The sequence below is a fragment of the Podarcis vaucheri genome (genome assembly GCF_965113315.1).
Source record: "Podarcis vaucheri genome assembly, chromosome: 13".
Classification (NCBI taxonomy): domain Eukaryota; kingdom Metazoa; phylum Chordata; class Lepidosauria; order Squamata; family Lacertidae; genus Podarcis; species Podarcis vaucheri.
The window spans coordinates 322,666-337,801 of record NC_138751.1 but is presented as its reverse complement, the minus strand read 5'-3'; the positions used below and the strand labels follow the sequence as shown (position 1 = coordinate 337,801).

General features: G+C 55.3%; 2 protein-coding genes across 2 annotated transcripts; one reads left to right on the top strand and one right to left on the bottom strand.

The window, feature by feature from the left end:
• The first annotated feature begins 2,702 nt into the window (after positions 1-2,702).
• LOC309518096 (transmembrane 4 L6 family member 5-like) lies at positions 2,703-8,223 on the top strand. Its single transcript, XM_082197927.1, has 5 exons — positions 2,703-2,979; positions 5,380-5,460; positions 6,405-6,544; positions 7,681-7,873; positions 8,065-8,223. The coding sequence occupies exons 1-5, from the start codon at positions 2,806-2,808 to the stop codon at positions 8,080-8,082; spliced, it is 606 nt and encodes a 201-aa protein (XP_082054053.1). The 5' UTR covers positions 2,703-2,805; the 3' UTR covers positions 8,083-8,223.
• Positions 8,224-9,003: 780 nt separating this feature from the next.
• VMO1 (vitelline membrane outer layer 1 homolog) lies at positions 9,004-13,611 on the bottom strand. The gene is made up of 3 exons (XM_082197454.1): positions 12,618-13,611; positions 10,470-10,591; positions 9,004-9,801 (listed from the first exon to the last, which is right to left on the bottom strand). The coding sequence occupies exons 1-3, from the start codon at positions 12,798-12,800 to the stop codon at positions 9,498-9,500; spliced, it is 609 nt and encodes a 202-aa protein (XP_082053580.1). The 5' UTR covers positions 12,801-13,611; the 3' UTR covers positions 9,004-9,497.
• Between the last annotated feature and the right edge of the window lie 1,525 nt (positions 13,612-15,136).

The window sequence follows — 15,136 nt, the reverse complement described above, 5'->3', positions numbered from 1 at the left end:
CCATGGGAGTAACCAGGATTTATGGTTTTTTAGGGGGGGCAGGACACCCACCTGTCCCCATCCTCTGTCTGGCTCTGTCCAGCAGATTCGGAATGACGTGGGTCAGCAACAGTTGCTTCAAATTACTTTCTTTTGACCCCAAATGCTCATAAATTTTTTTCTACGATTTGTAGTTTTGGGTGAGTATTATTACTATTTTTTATTTGTGGGAGGGGCAGCTGCCCCACCTCCCTCCATCGGGTGGCCTCTTGGCTGGCAGGTTTCTGATCTGTTTCCTCCCTTAGCCAGAAACTGGAGGAGCAGCAAGCAGGAGAAAAGGCCCTGCAAGAAGCAGGAAACCCCATCCTGGAATCCTAGAATTGTAGGTTTGGAAGGGGCTCCTGAGGGTCATCCAGTCCAACCCGCTGCAATTCGGGATTCTCCACTCAAGCATCCGCGAGGGACGGCCGTCCAACCTCGGCTTAAAAACCTCCAGGGAAGGAGAGTCCGCCACCTTCTTCCCATCCTAATGTTTTCCCCCCTGGTGTTTGCGTGGAATCTAATCCTTTGGTTCACGTTCTCCCCTCCTGAGCAGGAGAAAACCAACTTCCCCCATCTGAGATATTTGATCTCGGCTGAGGGATGAGTGAGGAGGCACATGGTTCCTGGCTTTTCTGGGACTGAAGAGAGGAGACGGTGGATCCATCCCAGGAAATATTCCTAGTGATTTTTAATGGCATTTGAGTTCCTGCCCTTCTTTCCCCTACTGTATTGCATTACAGTTTGTATCCTGTGGAGTATGATATAATACGAGGTGTAAGATATAAAACAAGCTATAAAAATACAATTAGCAGAGAACATGACAAAGGCGATAAGTTCTGAAAGACTCTTTTCTGGGTTTGGTCCTGGAAAAGAAGGAGTGCAAAACCAGAAAAAGATTCAATGTCACAAGTAAAATAAATGCAAGATACTTATTGGCATCACTGCCTACAAATGGTGGCAGCTGATAAACATAGGAAAAAAATGTGTGAGAATGGGGAAAGCATAGTACAAAAAAGCTCTCTCTCTCTCTCTCTCTCTCTCTCTCTCTCTCTCATATCTATCAATCTATCAATCAATCTCTATCCAGTGCATTTTTATATAAAAAAATGTTTAGGGGTACTCTCATTTCGACTCAAGAAAACCACCATTTTATAGTTCAAATTGGGGAAAATAAGTACAGTAAGTTTACAAAAGTACAAAAATTCACAAAATGTTTAGGGGTATGTATATGTACCCCTGCGTACCCCCTAGAAAAAACCACACCTGTATCCATCTATTTAGAGGTAGGTAGCCGTTTTGTATCGATCTGTGTGTATCAGGGCGGTCTAAGCTCTCAGTCCAGCTGGGCCACAGGAGGTCATGCACTGAATTTTCCATATCATAAACTGGAGTGTGTGCAGCTCTTTGCCTTCAGGGACCCTCCACTTCAGGGACCCCCACTTCCCACCTCACTTTCCCTCTCGCTCCTGGGATTTCCTTCTTTCCCCCCTTCTTTTAGCACCTCCTTGCCTCCACCTCCGCCATTTCAGCCCCTTTTAGCCTCGGGAGACCCTGGAGGAGCATCCCTTTGGGGGTGAGGCAAGCAGTGGGGAGGTTGCAGCGCCTGATGTGCAGGAGAGACATGTTTTGTTGCAGCCGGGGCAGAGGAAGGCGTTCGGTTAGGCTGCTGCAGGTGCGCCAGGGCGTTTCTTCTCTCTGGGCTCCTCCCAGCAGTTTGGCAGTGGAGGTACTAGACTCCCCTTCTTTGGAGGTTTTCAAGCAGAGGTTGGCTGGCCACCTGCCAGGGATGCTCGAGCTGAGATTCCTGCATTGCAGGGGGTTGGACTAGATTACTCCCGGGGTCCCTTCCAACTCTGCAATCCCTTGTAAGGCGGTAGACTCTCCTTCGCCAAAGGTTTTCAAGCAGAGGTTGGCTGGCCGTCTCCTGGGAATTCTTGAGCTGGGATTCCTTCGCTGCAGTCTAGATTACTCTTGGGAGCTCCTTCCAACTACAGAATATGATTATATGTCCGGAATATGATTATATGTCTCTCAAACTAGGATTGTTGAGCTTTTTTGGGGGGCACAGTTGTTGAGCTTTATTTTATTTTTTTGCCCAAAGTTGTTGTTGAGCTGCTTTTTTTTTGGGGGGGGGGGGCAAAATCTGCATGGGATTTATGCCTGGACATTTGGCTTCCAAAAAAGAAACGGGCCTTCTCTGCAGTGGCTCCCCATCTGCTCTCCCCAAGGAAATTCGCCTAGCGCCTTCATTATGCACCTTGAAGCACCAGACAAAAACATTGTTTGCTTTGGTTGTCATCCTATGCCTTTTTAAAATGTGGTTCTTTTTTGGGGAGGGATTGTTGTTTCTATTTTGATGATATATTTTGTGGTTTCATATTCTGATTTTGTTCTGTGAACCGGCTTGAGGCCTCCAGGGATGGGGAAGTTTATGAATTCATTCATTCAATCAATCAATCAATCAATCAATCGAATTCTAGAACTGCAGAGCTGGGAGCGACCCCAAGGGTCATCTAGTCCAACCCCCTGCAATCCATGATAGATCCCCCCCCCCCGAGGAGGGAGAGTTTCTGTGCAGCAGAGAAGAGGAGGAGGAGGCAGGGATGCCAGGCTGGGAGATGTTTTCCCTCTCCTCTGGCCAGCCCTTTGCCCTCCTTATCTGCGAGCAAACAGTTTCCTGCTCTGGCTGCTCCGCACGGCAGCAGCAGCAGCCGCCTCCTCCTCCGCTTCCGCCGTCCGGCCGCAGCACCTGCGCCCGTCTCCCCCGGGGCCTCGTCTCCCACCATGTGCACCGGCAAGTGCGCCCGCCTGGTGGGCCTCAGCCTGGTGACCGCCGGCCTGGCCTGCATGGTGGCCAACCTCCTCCTGATGTTCCCCAACATGCAGGGGGACTGGACCCCCCAGAACATCACCACCCAAGTGTGGCTCATGGGGGGCCTCGTCGGCGGGGGGCTGATGGTGAGTGCCCAGGGCTGGTGGGTGGGGCTGGATGACCCTCGGGGGAGGGGGTGGGTTCTCCTCCACTGGAGGCGTTTAAGCAGGGCTTGGGGGGCTGCCTGCCAGGGGTTCATTAGCTGAGATTCCTGCATTGCAGGGGGTTGGGCTAGATGACCCTGAGGGTGCCCTCCATCCCTGTGATTCTCAGGACTTGCAGCCAGGAAGAGCCCCCCTTCATGGCTTGGGGACATGTCGGAGGTGGTGGGAGAGACGCTGCTTCCCCCTGCCTTGTGCAGCCTGACTCACTTCCTCGAGTTGTCTGCCCAGGGACATCTCTGGTACCAACCACAGTCCCCCCCCCCCAGCATGGCCTGATTGCATCGGATGCTCAGGAGCAGAGCGACTCTGGCAGGGCCGGATTGAGGTTTGATGCGGCCCTCAGCTCCTGAAGGGAATGGGGCCCTTTCTATGTCCAGATGTCCTTTGTCAACAACAAATTGTCCCTGCTTTTTGTGTTGAATATATGCTATAGGGCAATTTATAGACCTAATTAGGTATCTAAAACACTGCTGCTGTATGTAGGTTTTACAGTGGTACCTTGGGTTACAGACGTTTCAGGTTACAGACGCTTCGAGTTACAGACTCTGCTAACCCAGAAATAGTACCTCGGGTTAAGAACTTTGCTTCAGGATGAGAACAGAAATTGTGCTCTGGCAGCACGACTGCAGTGGGAGGCCCCATTAGCTAAAGTGGTGCTTCATGTTAAGAACAGTTTCAGGTTAAGAACAGAGCTCCAGAATGAATTAAGTTCTTAACCCGAGGTACCACTGTATTTTATTTGTTTTTTATCTTATATTTGGGAAATGTACATCCAGTTTCTTTTTCCTTTAATTTTTTTGGGGGGCCCCCAAGAGAGTGGGGCCCTAAGCTATCGCTTGTTTAGCTTATACGTAAATCTGGCACTGGTCTGGGGAGGTTGACAGCCCTGACCCACAGCAGGACCCCGGCTGTCTCTCCTGGCAACGGGGTGCCAAGCACATTCCCCAAGGGACTGGGGGTGCCATTGGAGAACCCAGAGGAACCCCATCACCTGGTCTGGCCCCCCACCATAGCACTTTCTTCCCACAGGCAGCCTCAGTTTCTCTCATGGTGAACTTTGTGCAAAGTTCCCCCTGACGCACACTCTGTGGGAGATAACAGGGCCTTATCTGCAAGGGAGACAGCTGGCTTGGCATGGGGGGGGGGTCAATAAAACAAGGTGATCTCTGCCCCCCAAAAGGGGAAATGAGGCGCATCAGGGGAGAAGGCAGGAGTGGCAAAGGTTTGCTGGAGGGACCTGATGAGGGTAGGGGCACCGCTCTTGCCAGGGGGGTGTGCCACTGCCCATGTTTCGGGGGGGGGCACCTTCAGATCCACCTGCCGTTTCTGTCAAATTACAGGTGTGTGCTTCTGGCACCCTGCAGCCTGAGAGCTGCTCAGGTAAAGGCAGGTCCTGAGTTCGAGAAGCCCAGCCCAGTGACATCAGGTGGAGAGGGCTGGGGGGGGGAGTGGCAAGAAGTGAGGTTACAGGGAACCAGGCAGAGGGCCTACTCGGTGGTGGCCCCCGCCCTGTGGAATGCCCTTCCATCAGATGTCAAGGAAATAAACAACTACAGTGGTACCTCGGGTTACAGACACTTCAGGTTACATACACTTCAGACTCTGCTAACCCAGAAATAGTACCTCGGGTTAAGAACTTTGCTTCAGGATGAGAACAGAAATTGTGCTCCGGCAGCAGGAGGCCCCAATAGCTAAAGTGGTGCTTCAGGTTAAGAACAGTTTCAGGTTAAAAACGGACCTCTGGAACGAATTCAGTTCTCAACCCGAGGTACCACTGTATCTGACTTTTAGAAGACAGCAGAAGGCAGCCCTGTTTAGGGAAGTTTTTAATGTCTGGTGTTCCATTCTGTTTTTCTATCTGTGGGAAGCCGCCCAGATCTGCTGGGAAAGCCCATCCAGAGGAGCGGCATATAAGCCATCAAATTCTTGTCGTTGTTATTAATGGTGTGGGCAGCCAGGCCAATCCAGGGGCCACCGTGGAGGAGTTAGCCTCTGGAACTCACTGCCGCAGGAATGAGTGGCCACCACCCGCTTGGATCTCTTGAAAAGAGGGTTGGGCAAGTTCCCGTTTACTGGGTTTCCCCTTTCAGCCACGGCGGGAGCAGGATTCTGGGCAAGGTGGCCTCATCCAGCATCCGGCCTCTTCTTACGTCCTTGTGGAGCTTCCTGAGCCAGAGGCAGTCTATCTGTCTTCCTAGGTTCTCTGGGGCACTTGGCTGCTGTGAGGACAGGAGGCTGAAAACCAGGAGTGGGGTGGGGTCTTCCTTGGGGCTGATCCAGCAACTCTCTGACCTCCCCCTTCTCCCTTTCCGCCTCCCCCAGGTCCTCTGCACCGGGTGCTCTGCCGTGAGGGCCGGAGGGAAAGGCTGCTGTGGATACGGATGCTGCGGGAACAGGTGCCAGGTACGGATCCTTGGGCCCTCCTCCCCCTCTCTTCCTCTGCCTCGTCTCTCGGCCCCTTGAGCCGCCACCTGCAAGGCGCCTGCGAGAGGCAGCCGGGTCTCTGGATCTACAGTTCCCAGCCAGCCAGCACAACCTGCTAGGGGCTAGTGGGAACTGTAGTGCTCCCCCAAAACAATAATTGGTGATCGCTCAGTCAGTAGAGCATGAGACAGGATTGTGGGTTTGAGCCCCATGTTGAGCAAAAGATTCCTGCATTGAAGTGGGTTGGGATGGATGACCCCTGGGGGCATGTTTCTCTGCATTTTGTGTGTGTGTGTGTAAGTAAAAGTGAGCACAAGCCAGCAACTCAGCTGAGGCTGGGCCTGATCTTTGGGGCTGGGGGCTGGAGGGTGTTTTCATTCCTGGCCCTGAGTCCCAAACATTCCCCCTTTTTAAAAACAACCCCATTTGTGAAAATGGGCACCTTGCACCCTGAACCCCTTATTCCTATTTTCAGCTCTGGCAAAGGAGGGGGAATCTAGCAGGTCACAAACTGTTGCTTATTTTGTCTGCCCTGGAGGACTCCCCCCCCCCCCAGTTCCACACAAACACACACTTTCGGGTTCCTCTCCCCACCCGGCCCAGGAGTGAGGCAAAGGCACTCTGCCCAGGCACAGAGGCATATGCATTGCCCGGCCCGGAAGTAGCAACACGGAGACCCTCTGCACATGCCCCCCATGGTGTTTTCACAGACAGAGCCTGGGGGTTTGGCAGAGGTTTGGGGGCGCAGAGTCCTGTTTCTAGGGAGGGAGACTGGGGGCTCCCACCTTGTCCCACCGAGGGGAGAGAAGGGGGGCTTCCTATGGGGTCTGTGCCAAGAGGGCTCTGGGCTGGAGTCCTGAGAGCAGAAGAGGGGCTGAGCAAGTGGGGCACCAGGCCCCCCCTCACCTTCTCCTCCCCCACAGATGCTGCGCTCCGTCTTCTGCTCCATCTTTGGGGGGCTGGGGGGCTTCTACTGCCTGGTGGTGTCGTCCACTGCCCTGGCCGAGGGACCCTGGTGCGAGGTGAAGGACGGGACGTGGGGGTCGCCCTTCAAGGACCTCAGGTGAGGAGCCGGGGGGGGGCTGCAGTAGAGAGGGAGGGACAGCCCCCACCCCCTGGGAGACAAATGCTTCTGAATCCCCGTTGCTGGAAACTCAGGAAGCACTCCTGCGCTCGGATCCTGGCCGTGGGTGGGACAGATCCAGGGTTGGAGAGACCTGCCTTCAAATCTCCGCACGTGGCCAGGAAGATCTGTGGTCAGGGTCGAATTTACGTATAAGCTAAACAAGCTATAGCTTAGGGCCCCACTCTCTTGGGCGCCCCAAAAATATACTTCTTCTTAATTGTATTTCACTATGAATATACTTCTTCTTAATTGTATTTCACTATGAATATACTTCTTCTTAATTGTATTTCACTATGAATATACTTCTTCTTAATTGTATTTCACTATTAATATACTTCTTAATAATACAGTGGTACCTTGGGTTACAGATGCTTCAGGTTACATACACTTCAGGTTACAGACTCCGCTAACCCGGAAGTAGTACCTCGGGTGAAGAACTTTGCTTCAGGATGAGAACAGAAATCACGCAGTGGCAACGGGAGGCCCCATTAGCTAAAGTGGTACCTCAGGTTAAGAACAGTTTCAGGTTAAGAATGGACCTCCAGAACAAATTAAGTACTTAACCCAAGGTACCACTGTATTTCAGTTCAACAGTTACTTTGATAAAATACACATTATGTTATGTGCAAATGGCTTTAAATACCTATTAGGTCTGTAAATTGCCATATAGCATATATTCAACACAAAAAGCAGTGGCAATTTCTTGTTGGCAAAGGACAGCTGGACATAGAAAGGGTCCCATGACCTTCAGGAGCTGAGGGCCTCTTCAAACCTCAGTCCGGCCCTGTCTGTGGGTATGACCGTCTCTCAGCCTAGGATACGTCGCTGGGCTTTGGAGGGGCACCCTGGGGTCATCCAGCCCAACCCCCTGCAACGCAGGAACCACAACTGAAGCGTCCCTGGCAGTGGACCGCCCAACCTCTGCTTAAAAACCTCCAAAGAAGTTGGAAGAGACCCAGGCTGCCCATCTTCCCCGAGCTCCTTGGAGAAGAGGGCGGTCAATGCCATGAAATAAGTAGCGCCCCCTCCCCAGCGCCCCCCCCCCCCACTGATGGCGCCTGTCTCCCCCGCAGTGAGAGCTACCTGGGCAACCGGACGCTGTGGGAGGAGTGCCTGAACCCCCCCAACGTGGTGATGTGGCACGTGGTCCTCTTTGCCATCCTGCTGGGGCTGGGGCTGGTGGAGCTGGCGCTGTGCGGACTTCAGGTGGTCAACGGGCTGGTGGGCACCGTGTGCGGAGACTGCCGCAAAGCCGAGGACCGGGCGGTAAGGGGGCCTGAGAAATGGGGGGAGCGTGGGGAGGGGGGTGGCGGGAAGGAGGGTCAGTGCCCCCCGCCCTGGGGGTCGTGGCCTCTCTTGGCCCCCCCCGATCGGGCGCTAAGTCCAGGTGCTACAAGCCACGGCCGCTGCGAGCCCACCGCTTCACTGGCCAATTTCTCTCTCTCTTTTTCTCGCAGGGCGACGGGGGCCTTTGAGGGACCCGGCTGGGCTGGACCCCCACCTGCAACACGCACACTCCGTCCAAGCGCCCCCCCCAACCACAGCCCGTCCCCACCCACTTCTCATCTCTACGGTTTGCAAAAGTTGGAATAAACCAGCTCTTCCCCCATTGCTGAGTCCGGCTCTGCAGGGCTGCTGTGCGGGGGGGGGGGCGGATATTTTGGGTGGAGGGGCTGGGCGGGGGACCCTGGAGAGAGGGATCGGGATCTGCTGCGCGGGGGGGGGGCTGCAAGGGGAGAAGATTCTCGCACACTTTGGGGCTGCAGCGCCGCGTTAAACTGCGGAACTCCCTCCCACAGGAAAGAGCGGTGGCTTCGAAAGAGGGCTAGACAGACCTACGGAGAAGGCAAGGGCTCTGGGCGGACTGGGCGGACTGGGCAGACTCTGCTGGTGTCCTTGTGGAGCCTCCAGCTGCAGAGGCAGTCGTCCATTTAGAGTCCCAGTTCCGTCGGGGGATCTGGCTCCCACTCGGTGGTCTCGCTTTGCCCTCATCCGGGGGGCTCGTCTTGCGTGCTTATGAGATCCTCAGCAAGGGGCCTTTGGGGATAGAGTGCCTCTGAGAAGGGAGGTCCCATTCAGCCACAAGGGCCGGAGCATCGCTTGGCATCTCCACGTTCTGCGGTCATAAGAGGGGGAGGAAGAGGAGCAGTGGTCAGGGTGGACTGGAGGTGGTGCCAAAGGATGGACAGTGCCTTCAAAAGGCACTCCTCGTAGGCTCAGAGGCACTTTGCTCCTATACCTGGTGGACAGCCAGCGCGGAGGGGGCGGGAGATGAGTGAGCCATGTGGAGTAGTGGGTAGGGTCAGACCATGACCTGGGAGACCAGGGTACAAATCCCACCCCCCTGGGTTACCTTGAGGGGCTGGCCACTGCCTCTCGCAGCCTATCCTGAATGAGGAAGAGTGAACCATTTGCACCCCCTTGAGCTCCTTGGGGAGAAGAAGGTGGACTGTCAAAGCAAACAAGCAAGCCCTTTGCACGTACTCAGAGGCAATCTTTATTGTTCATGCATTCTGGGAGAAAGCCTGGGTTCAGAAGGAGGGGGCGTGTCAGCTGCTGCTGGAGACCTGGCGGGTCAGGTGCGGGAGAGGGAAGTAGCATAGACTTGTAGAGTTGGAAGGGACCCCCGGGGCCATCTAGTCCAGCCCCCTCCAATGCCGGGATCTCGACTAAAGCATCCAGGACAGATGACCACCTCAAGGTCATCCCTTCCAACTCCCTGCAAATCAGGAACCACAGCTAAAAAAATAAGGCAGCCCCGGCCGGGCCCTCGATCCCGACCCCCTGCCCCCCAGAAAGCCCCCTTGAAGACTCCCCCGGGGTCCTTTGCCCCAGGCCCCTCCGGGATGTGTGGGGCGGCGGGGCGGGGGGCAAGTTTGGTGTCCCCTGCTCAGCGGCCGCAGCAGAAGAAGCGCACGTCGTTGAGGGCGGTGTCGTCCCGGAGGGCTCCGCGCACGGGGTCCTGCTTGGTCTGGATGCCGCACAGGCCCTTCCGGCAGGGGGGGCTCCACTCGCCGTCCTCCCCCCAGCTCAGGCCGCGCCCCTCCAGGTGGGCGCCCCCGGAGCAGGCGAAGCGCGCGTTGGTGGCGCCCATGTCGTCGCGGATCCCGCGCCGGGTCTGCTCCACCCGCAGCGAGAACCGCGTCAGGTAAGTGCCCTCGGGGCACCAGCTGGGCGGCGACCACTGGCCCCACCTGGGGGGGGGAGAAGGGGGGCGGGAGGGAGAGAGAGAGAGAGAGAGTCAGGCCAGGCAGGGCGGCGCAGGGGTTGGAGCCCCCCTCTCGCCGCGTGAATGCCTCTCCGCCTCGCCGGCCTTGCAGGGGTGTTAGATCCTAGAATTGCGGCCTTGGGAGGGCCCTCGAGGGCCATCTAGTCCAGCCCCCTGCAAGGCACGCCGGCAGGTCACAAATGGCTGTGCTCTCTGGGGCGGGTGGGAGATGCAGGTCGGAGCTGGGAGGGATCCCCAGGGGTCATCCAGCTCAACCCTCGGCAGCGCAGGAATCTCATCTGAAGCATCTCCGGCCGGAGGCCATCCAAGGAAGGAGAGTCCGCCCCCTTTCGTGTCGCAGGGATTAAATGAGGACTAGGATCTTGGCGAGGCCAGAGTTCGAATCCCCCCTCGGTCACGGAGCTCACCAAGGGCCGCCACCACACCCCTGCGAGGTCGGCCAGGATGAGAGAAGGCAGCGACTGCCCCCCGTCGCCCAGTAAGAGCTTCAAGACCGAGTGCGGGGATTCGAACCCAGATCCTAGCCCAGCAAAGCGCCCTGAGGACCGGGGCAGCTGCGCAACCCTCTGGGTCGAGCTTGGGGGCGGGGGTGTGGGGCGCAGGGGCCAGGCAGAGGGAGAGGGAGCCACTCACGGGCCGCTCTGGGACTCGACGGTGTGCGCCTCGTGCTTGTCGCCCCGGCCGCCCCGAGTGCAGAAGAGCCGGATGCCGTTCAGCGCCGTGTCGTCCTCCATCGGGCCCCGATAGGCTTCCACCTGGGGCGGGGGGGGGGGAGAAGGGTGGTCGGCCAAAGGAGATGGAGGACCCCCCCCCCCGCACACACACACACACACACACACACAATGGGGGGCAAGGTTTCGGCGTGCGGGGCTTTTCAAGTTAGAGAAAAGGCGAAGGAGAGACGGGCCCCCGCCTCTGTCCGGAGAGAGACGAGGGAGCGCACCTCGGACCTCGCCAGGGCGCAAGTCTAGGCCGTCTAGTGCCTGGAGGTCCTGGGCTTCCCAGACGACGAGACCCCCCTCTCGGCCTCACTGAGGGGGTCCAAGGGAAAGCAGAGCAAGACGTTTGGCACCGGCTTGGCTGGAGGAGCTGCCGGAAGGAGTCGGGCGAGGCGCCATCCACGCATCTCCGGGACTCCACTCTGGGATTACGCAGGCAGCGCAACGGGCTATAACAAACGTGCTGCTTAGGGAAGTTATTAACATCTGATGTTTTCTCGTGCTTCTAATATTCTCTTGGGAGCCGCCCAGAGTGGCTGCGGAAACCCAGACAGATGGGCGGGGTATAAGTAATAAATTATTATTATATTATTATCAGTGTATAAAATCATTTCGATCTGGAGAAAACATCTAGAGATAAGTCACCTCCCTCTCTCAGGACACAGAAGAACTCGAGGGCATCCAGGGAAACATGAATGTTGGGAGATTCAGGGCAGGTGAAATTTGTCCCATCTAGGTTGGTGGCCCTCGCAGCCTCCTGTGGCAAGGAGTTTCTGTGGCAAGGAGGCTGCGAGGGCCACCAACCTAGATGGGACAAATTCACAGAGGAAGAGGGGGATATCGATGGTAACTAGCCATGACAGTCATGCTCTGCTTCTCTGAACACCAGTTGCTGGAAGCCACCCTTTGATATGCAAGACAATCTTACTCTGCTAAGAGTGATCGCCAAAGAAGCAGCAGCAGCTGGAAGCTGAAGGAGGGGAGGGAGTCTTGTGTGCGAATCCTGCTTACTGGCTTCCCACTGGGAGAGTCATTGCTCCCTCTCCAAGCAGTAGCATCACAAAACATCTTGGAAATGGAGGGGGGGTTCTTCCCCCCTTATCAAGCTGTAAAGGTAAAGGTAAAGGTACCCCTGCCCGAACGGGCCAGTCTTGACAGACTCTGGGGTTTGTGCGCCCATCTCACATCTATAGGCCGGGGGCCAGCGCTGTCCGGAGACACTTCCGGGTCACGTGGCCAGCGTGACAAAGCTGCATCTGGCGAGCCAGCGCAGCACACGGAACGCCGTTTACCTTCCCGCTGGTAAGCGGTACCTATTTATCTACTTGCACCCAGAGGTGCTTTCGAACTGCTAGGTTGGCAGGCGCTGGGACCGAGCAGCGGGAGCGCACCCCGCCGCGGGGATTCGAACCGCCGACCTTACGATCGGCAAGCCCTAGGCGCTGAGGCTTTTACCCACAGTGCCACCCGCGTCCCTTATCAAGCTGTATAAAAGTGTTAATAAATGGAGGGGGGAAATGAATTCATTCCATTTTTGCTGTTTGGTCACCAGGGGAGCACGGGAGGCTGTCAGGAAGAAAGGCGCTTTGTACATGCTCAGGAGCACTGCCCAAATTCCACTCCTCCATAGGGACGGATCTACTATGAAACTAACGAAGCTCCATCTCCAGGGCCCCTAATCCCAGAGGAGCCCCAGAAGTGACTTCATTTCACATTGCTTTAAAAAAATGGGTCTAGTAGACCCAATTGGAGCTGCGTGACTCAAATTGATTACTGTTTGTTCATCTATTTCAACAATCTCCAAGTCTGAGAGTCAGTAGCCCAGAAGCTGTGAAGGCTGTAAACAGCCCCCTTCAAGATGATGGCGGTGGGGACCCAGACCTCGTTGCTGGTTGTGAAGGGGCCCCCATGACAGTTCAGGTTTCAGGGGCCCCCAATGTAGGTCCGCCCCTGCTCCTTCGTGCACCCCTGGGCTCAGCTGGGATGGCCCCCTGCTTGGGAGAGCCAGATCAGGCACAAAGGAGGGGTGGGGCTTTTATTTTGGGTGGGGAGGGGGTGTTACCTTGAGGCTGAACCCCGTGGCGTAGGTCTCCTCCGGGCACATCTCCTGCCAGGCCCAGGCGCCCCAGAGGCCTCCGTTGGACACCCCAATTTCAGGCTTGAATTCCAGGACCTCTTTGGCCCCCGTCGCCACGGCTGCGGCCAGCAAGACGGCCACCAGGCCTGTGCGCCCCACTGGCCACATCGCAAAGCTCAGGAGGTGCCTGTTGGAGGATGTGCCCCTTGGGATTTTATCCCCTGGGCTGTGGCGGTGGGGTGGGCCTCCTCCCTGCCCAGGGATTGGCTCCCTCCGGGGGGTGGAGGGCGCAGGCCGGGTGGCGGCAGCTTGTTCCGAGGCACCCACGGGTGCTGCCACAGCAGGAGGACTGGTCCATCCAGTTCGGATTATCTCAGGACAAAAGGGGAAACCAGAACTCTGCCCGGAAGGAAGCCACCTGAGAAAGGGCAATTTGCAGCCTCCTTTCTGAGCCCCTCTCTCCTCCTTTGTTTTTACTGTTGGCCTTTGATTCCGGTTTCGTCCTCTGAGAAGCTCAAAGTGGCCACCAAATTCCTTCCATTTTATCCTCGAAACAACAACCCTGTGAGGGAGGGGAAGGGAGTGCAACTAACTGGCTGAGCTGGGATTTGGCGGCGGCAAAGAAATGCGGATTTCGTGCCAGTGATCGTGAGGGAAGGCGTTGGAAATAAAACTGCCCATATCGTAATGCCATTATACAAATCTGTGGCACAACCACGCTTTGAATACTGTGTGACGTTCTGGTCGCCTCATCCGGAAAAGGGTATTGCAGAGCTGGAGAAGGTTCAGAAAAGAGCCAGTGCAATGATCCAGGGAATTGGGGGGGGGGGTCACCCAGGAGGAAAGTCATGCAGCGTTTAGGACTTTTTAGTTTAGAGGAGGAATGGTGAGAGGATGATAGAATACTGTAAGATTACGCCTGGCATGGAGAAAGTGGATGGAGAGAGGTTTTCCTCCCTCTCTCCTGACACTAGAACTTAGGAGCGAAGCTGAATGCTGGAAGATTCAGGGCAGATAAAACAAAGTCCTCCTTCATGTGGCACAGATTTCATCTATGGAACTCCCTCCCACAGGAGGCAATCGTGGCCACCAACTTGGATGGCTTCAGGAGAGGGCCAGCCCATTTCATGGAGGAGGAGAGGGCCTTTGGTGGCTGCTGGCCAGGACGACTCTGCTCTGCCTCCCCAGTCAGAAGCTGCAGGTCTTCACAAGCAGCCACGGGAGGGGAGGGGAGAGCGTGCTCGGATCCTGCTTGCAGGCTTCGCATAAGGGGCCTCTGGTTGGCCACCGTGAGAACACGATGCTGGACTGATCCTGCAGAGCTCTTCTCATGTCCTGGCCAGGCCTCATCCAACAGGCTGTTCTGATGTTCTTACGCTCTCACGTTCTCCTGTCCTCTCCCCTTTATAAAGATCTGAGGAATGAGCTCATCACCCCACTCTTACTTACCATCCCAGGCCGCCCATTTGAGGCTACATTGGTCTTTCTTTTGTAGCAGGAACCCCCCACCCCAATCATTCTGTTTGTACAAACTTCACTCACACTCACACTCACACACTACATACGCCACATTTCTCTTCTGAATTCATAGAAAATCAACCATACATCGGATTTGCACTGTTCCATTTTTATTTTACTATCAAAGGAGGGTGGCTTGGTTTCTGGTCAGCCATAATCCCTTCACCATCCCAGCACATCCACAGGAGCCCTGCCCAGTTGCTATGTCAGCCTTGATAATCCCAGACAGAAGACAATCAAAAAGACAAAGAACTTGCATATGGGAGTGGATTCAGCACAGACTGAAGCAAAGGACAATAATCAGATTTTCCCTCTGGGGGCAGGAAACTGCAAACTCCCCTTTGTCACCTGGAAGTGACTCATGGGGAGGGGGAAAGGAGGAACCAGCCAGGTGACAGGACACTCAGGTTACCACCACAACTCCTCCCTCAACCCCTTCTTTCTGTAACGTATGCATGATGTTTCTGGGGGTGGGCTTGACCTAGAGGAGGGGAATTTCAAAAGTTTTTATAAGGCCTTGCACACCATTTTCCTCTGTCTTTCCTCTTTCCTGCAAGTGAGGGGAACACCCTGTTGCAACAGTTCAATCAAGGCCAAGCCTACAGGCTGCTGTTTTGCTCCAAGTTATCCTGGTTGGTGTCTTTGTTTTTGTCCAAGGGAGCCCTCGGATTTTTCCAGTAACACTTTTATTAGATCAAAATGATCAGACAACAGCAAAGGTTGCTGGGTGTATCAAGGGTTCAGTGAGCCACTATCTGAACATTAATCTTGGTCATTTGACTGCCCTTTTCACCCATTGCTGTCTTTTTATTTGTATATATTGCATGTTTTATGTTGCCAGGGCCATAGGCTAATGCAAATGAAGTTTTATCTATCTTACGCTCTTCCCACTTTTCATCCAATCCTTGCAACAACAGCCCTGCAAGGGAGGGGAAGTTAATAGATCACAAGTGGCTGAGCAGAGATTTGCCCCAGCATGGTAGGCT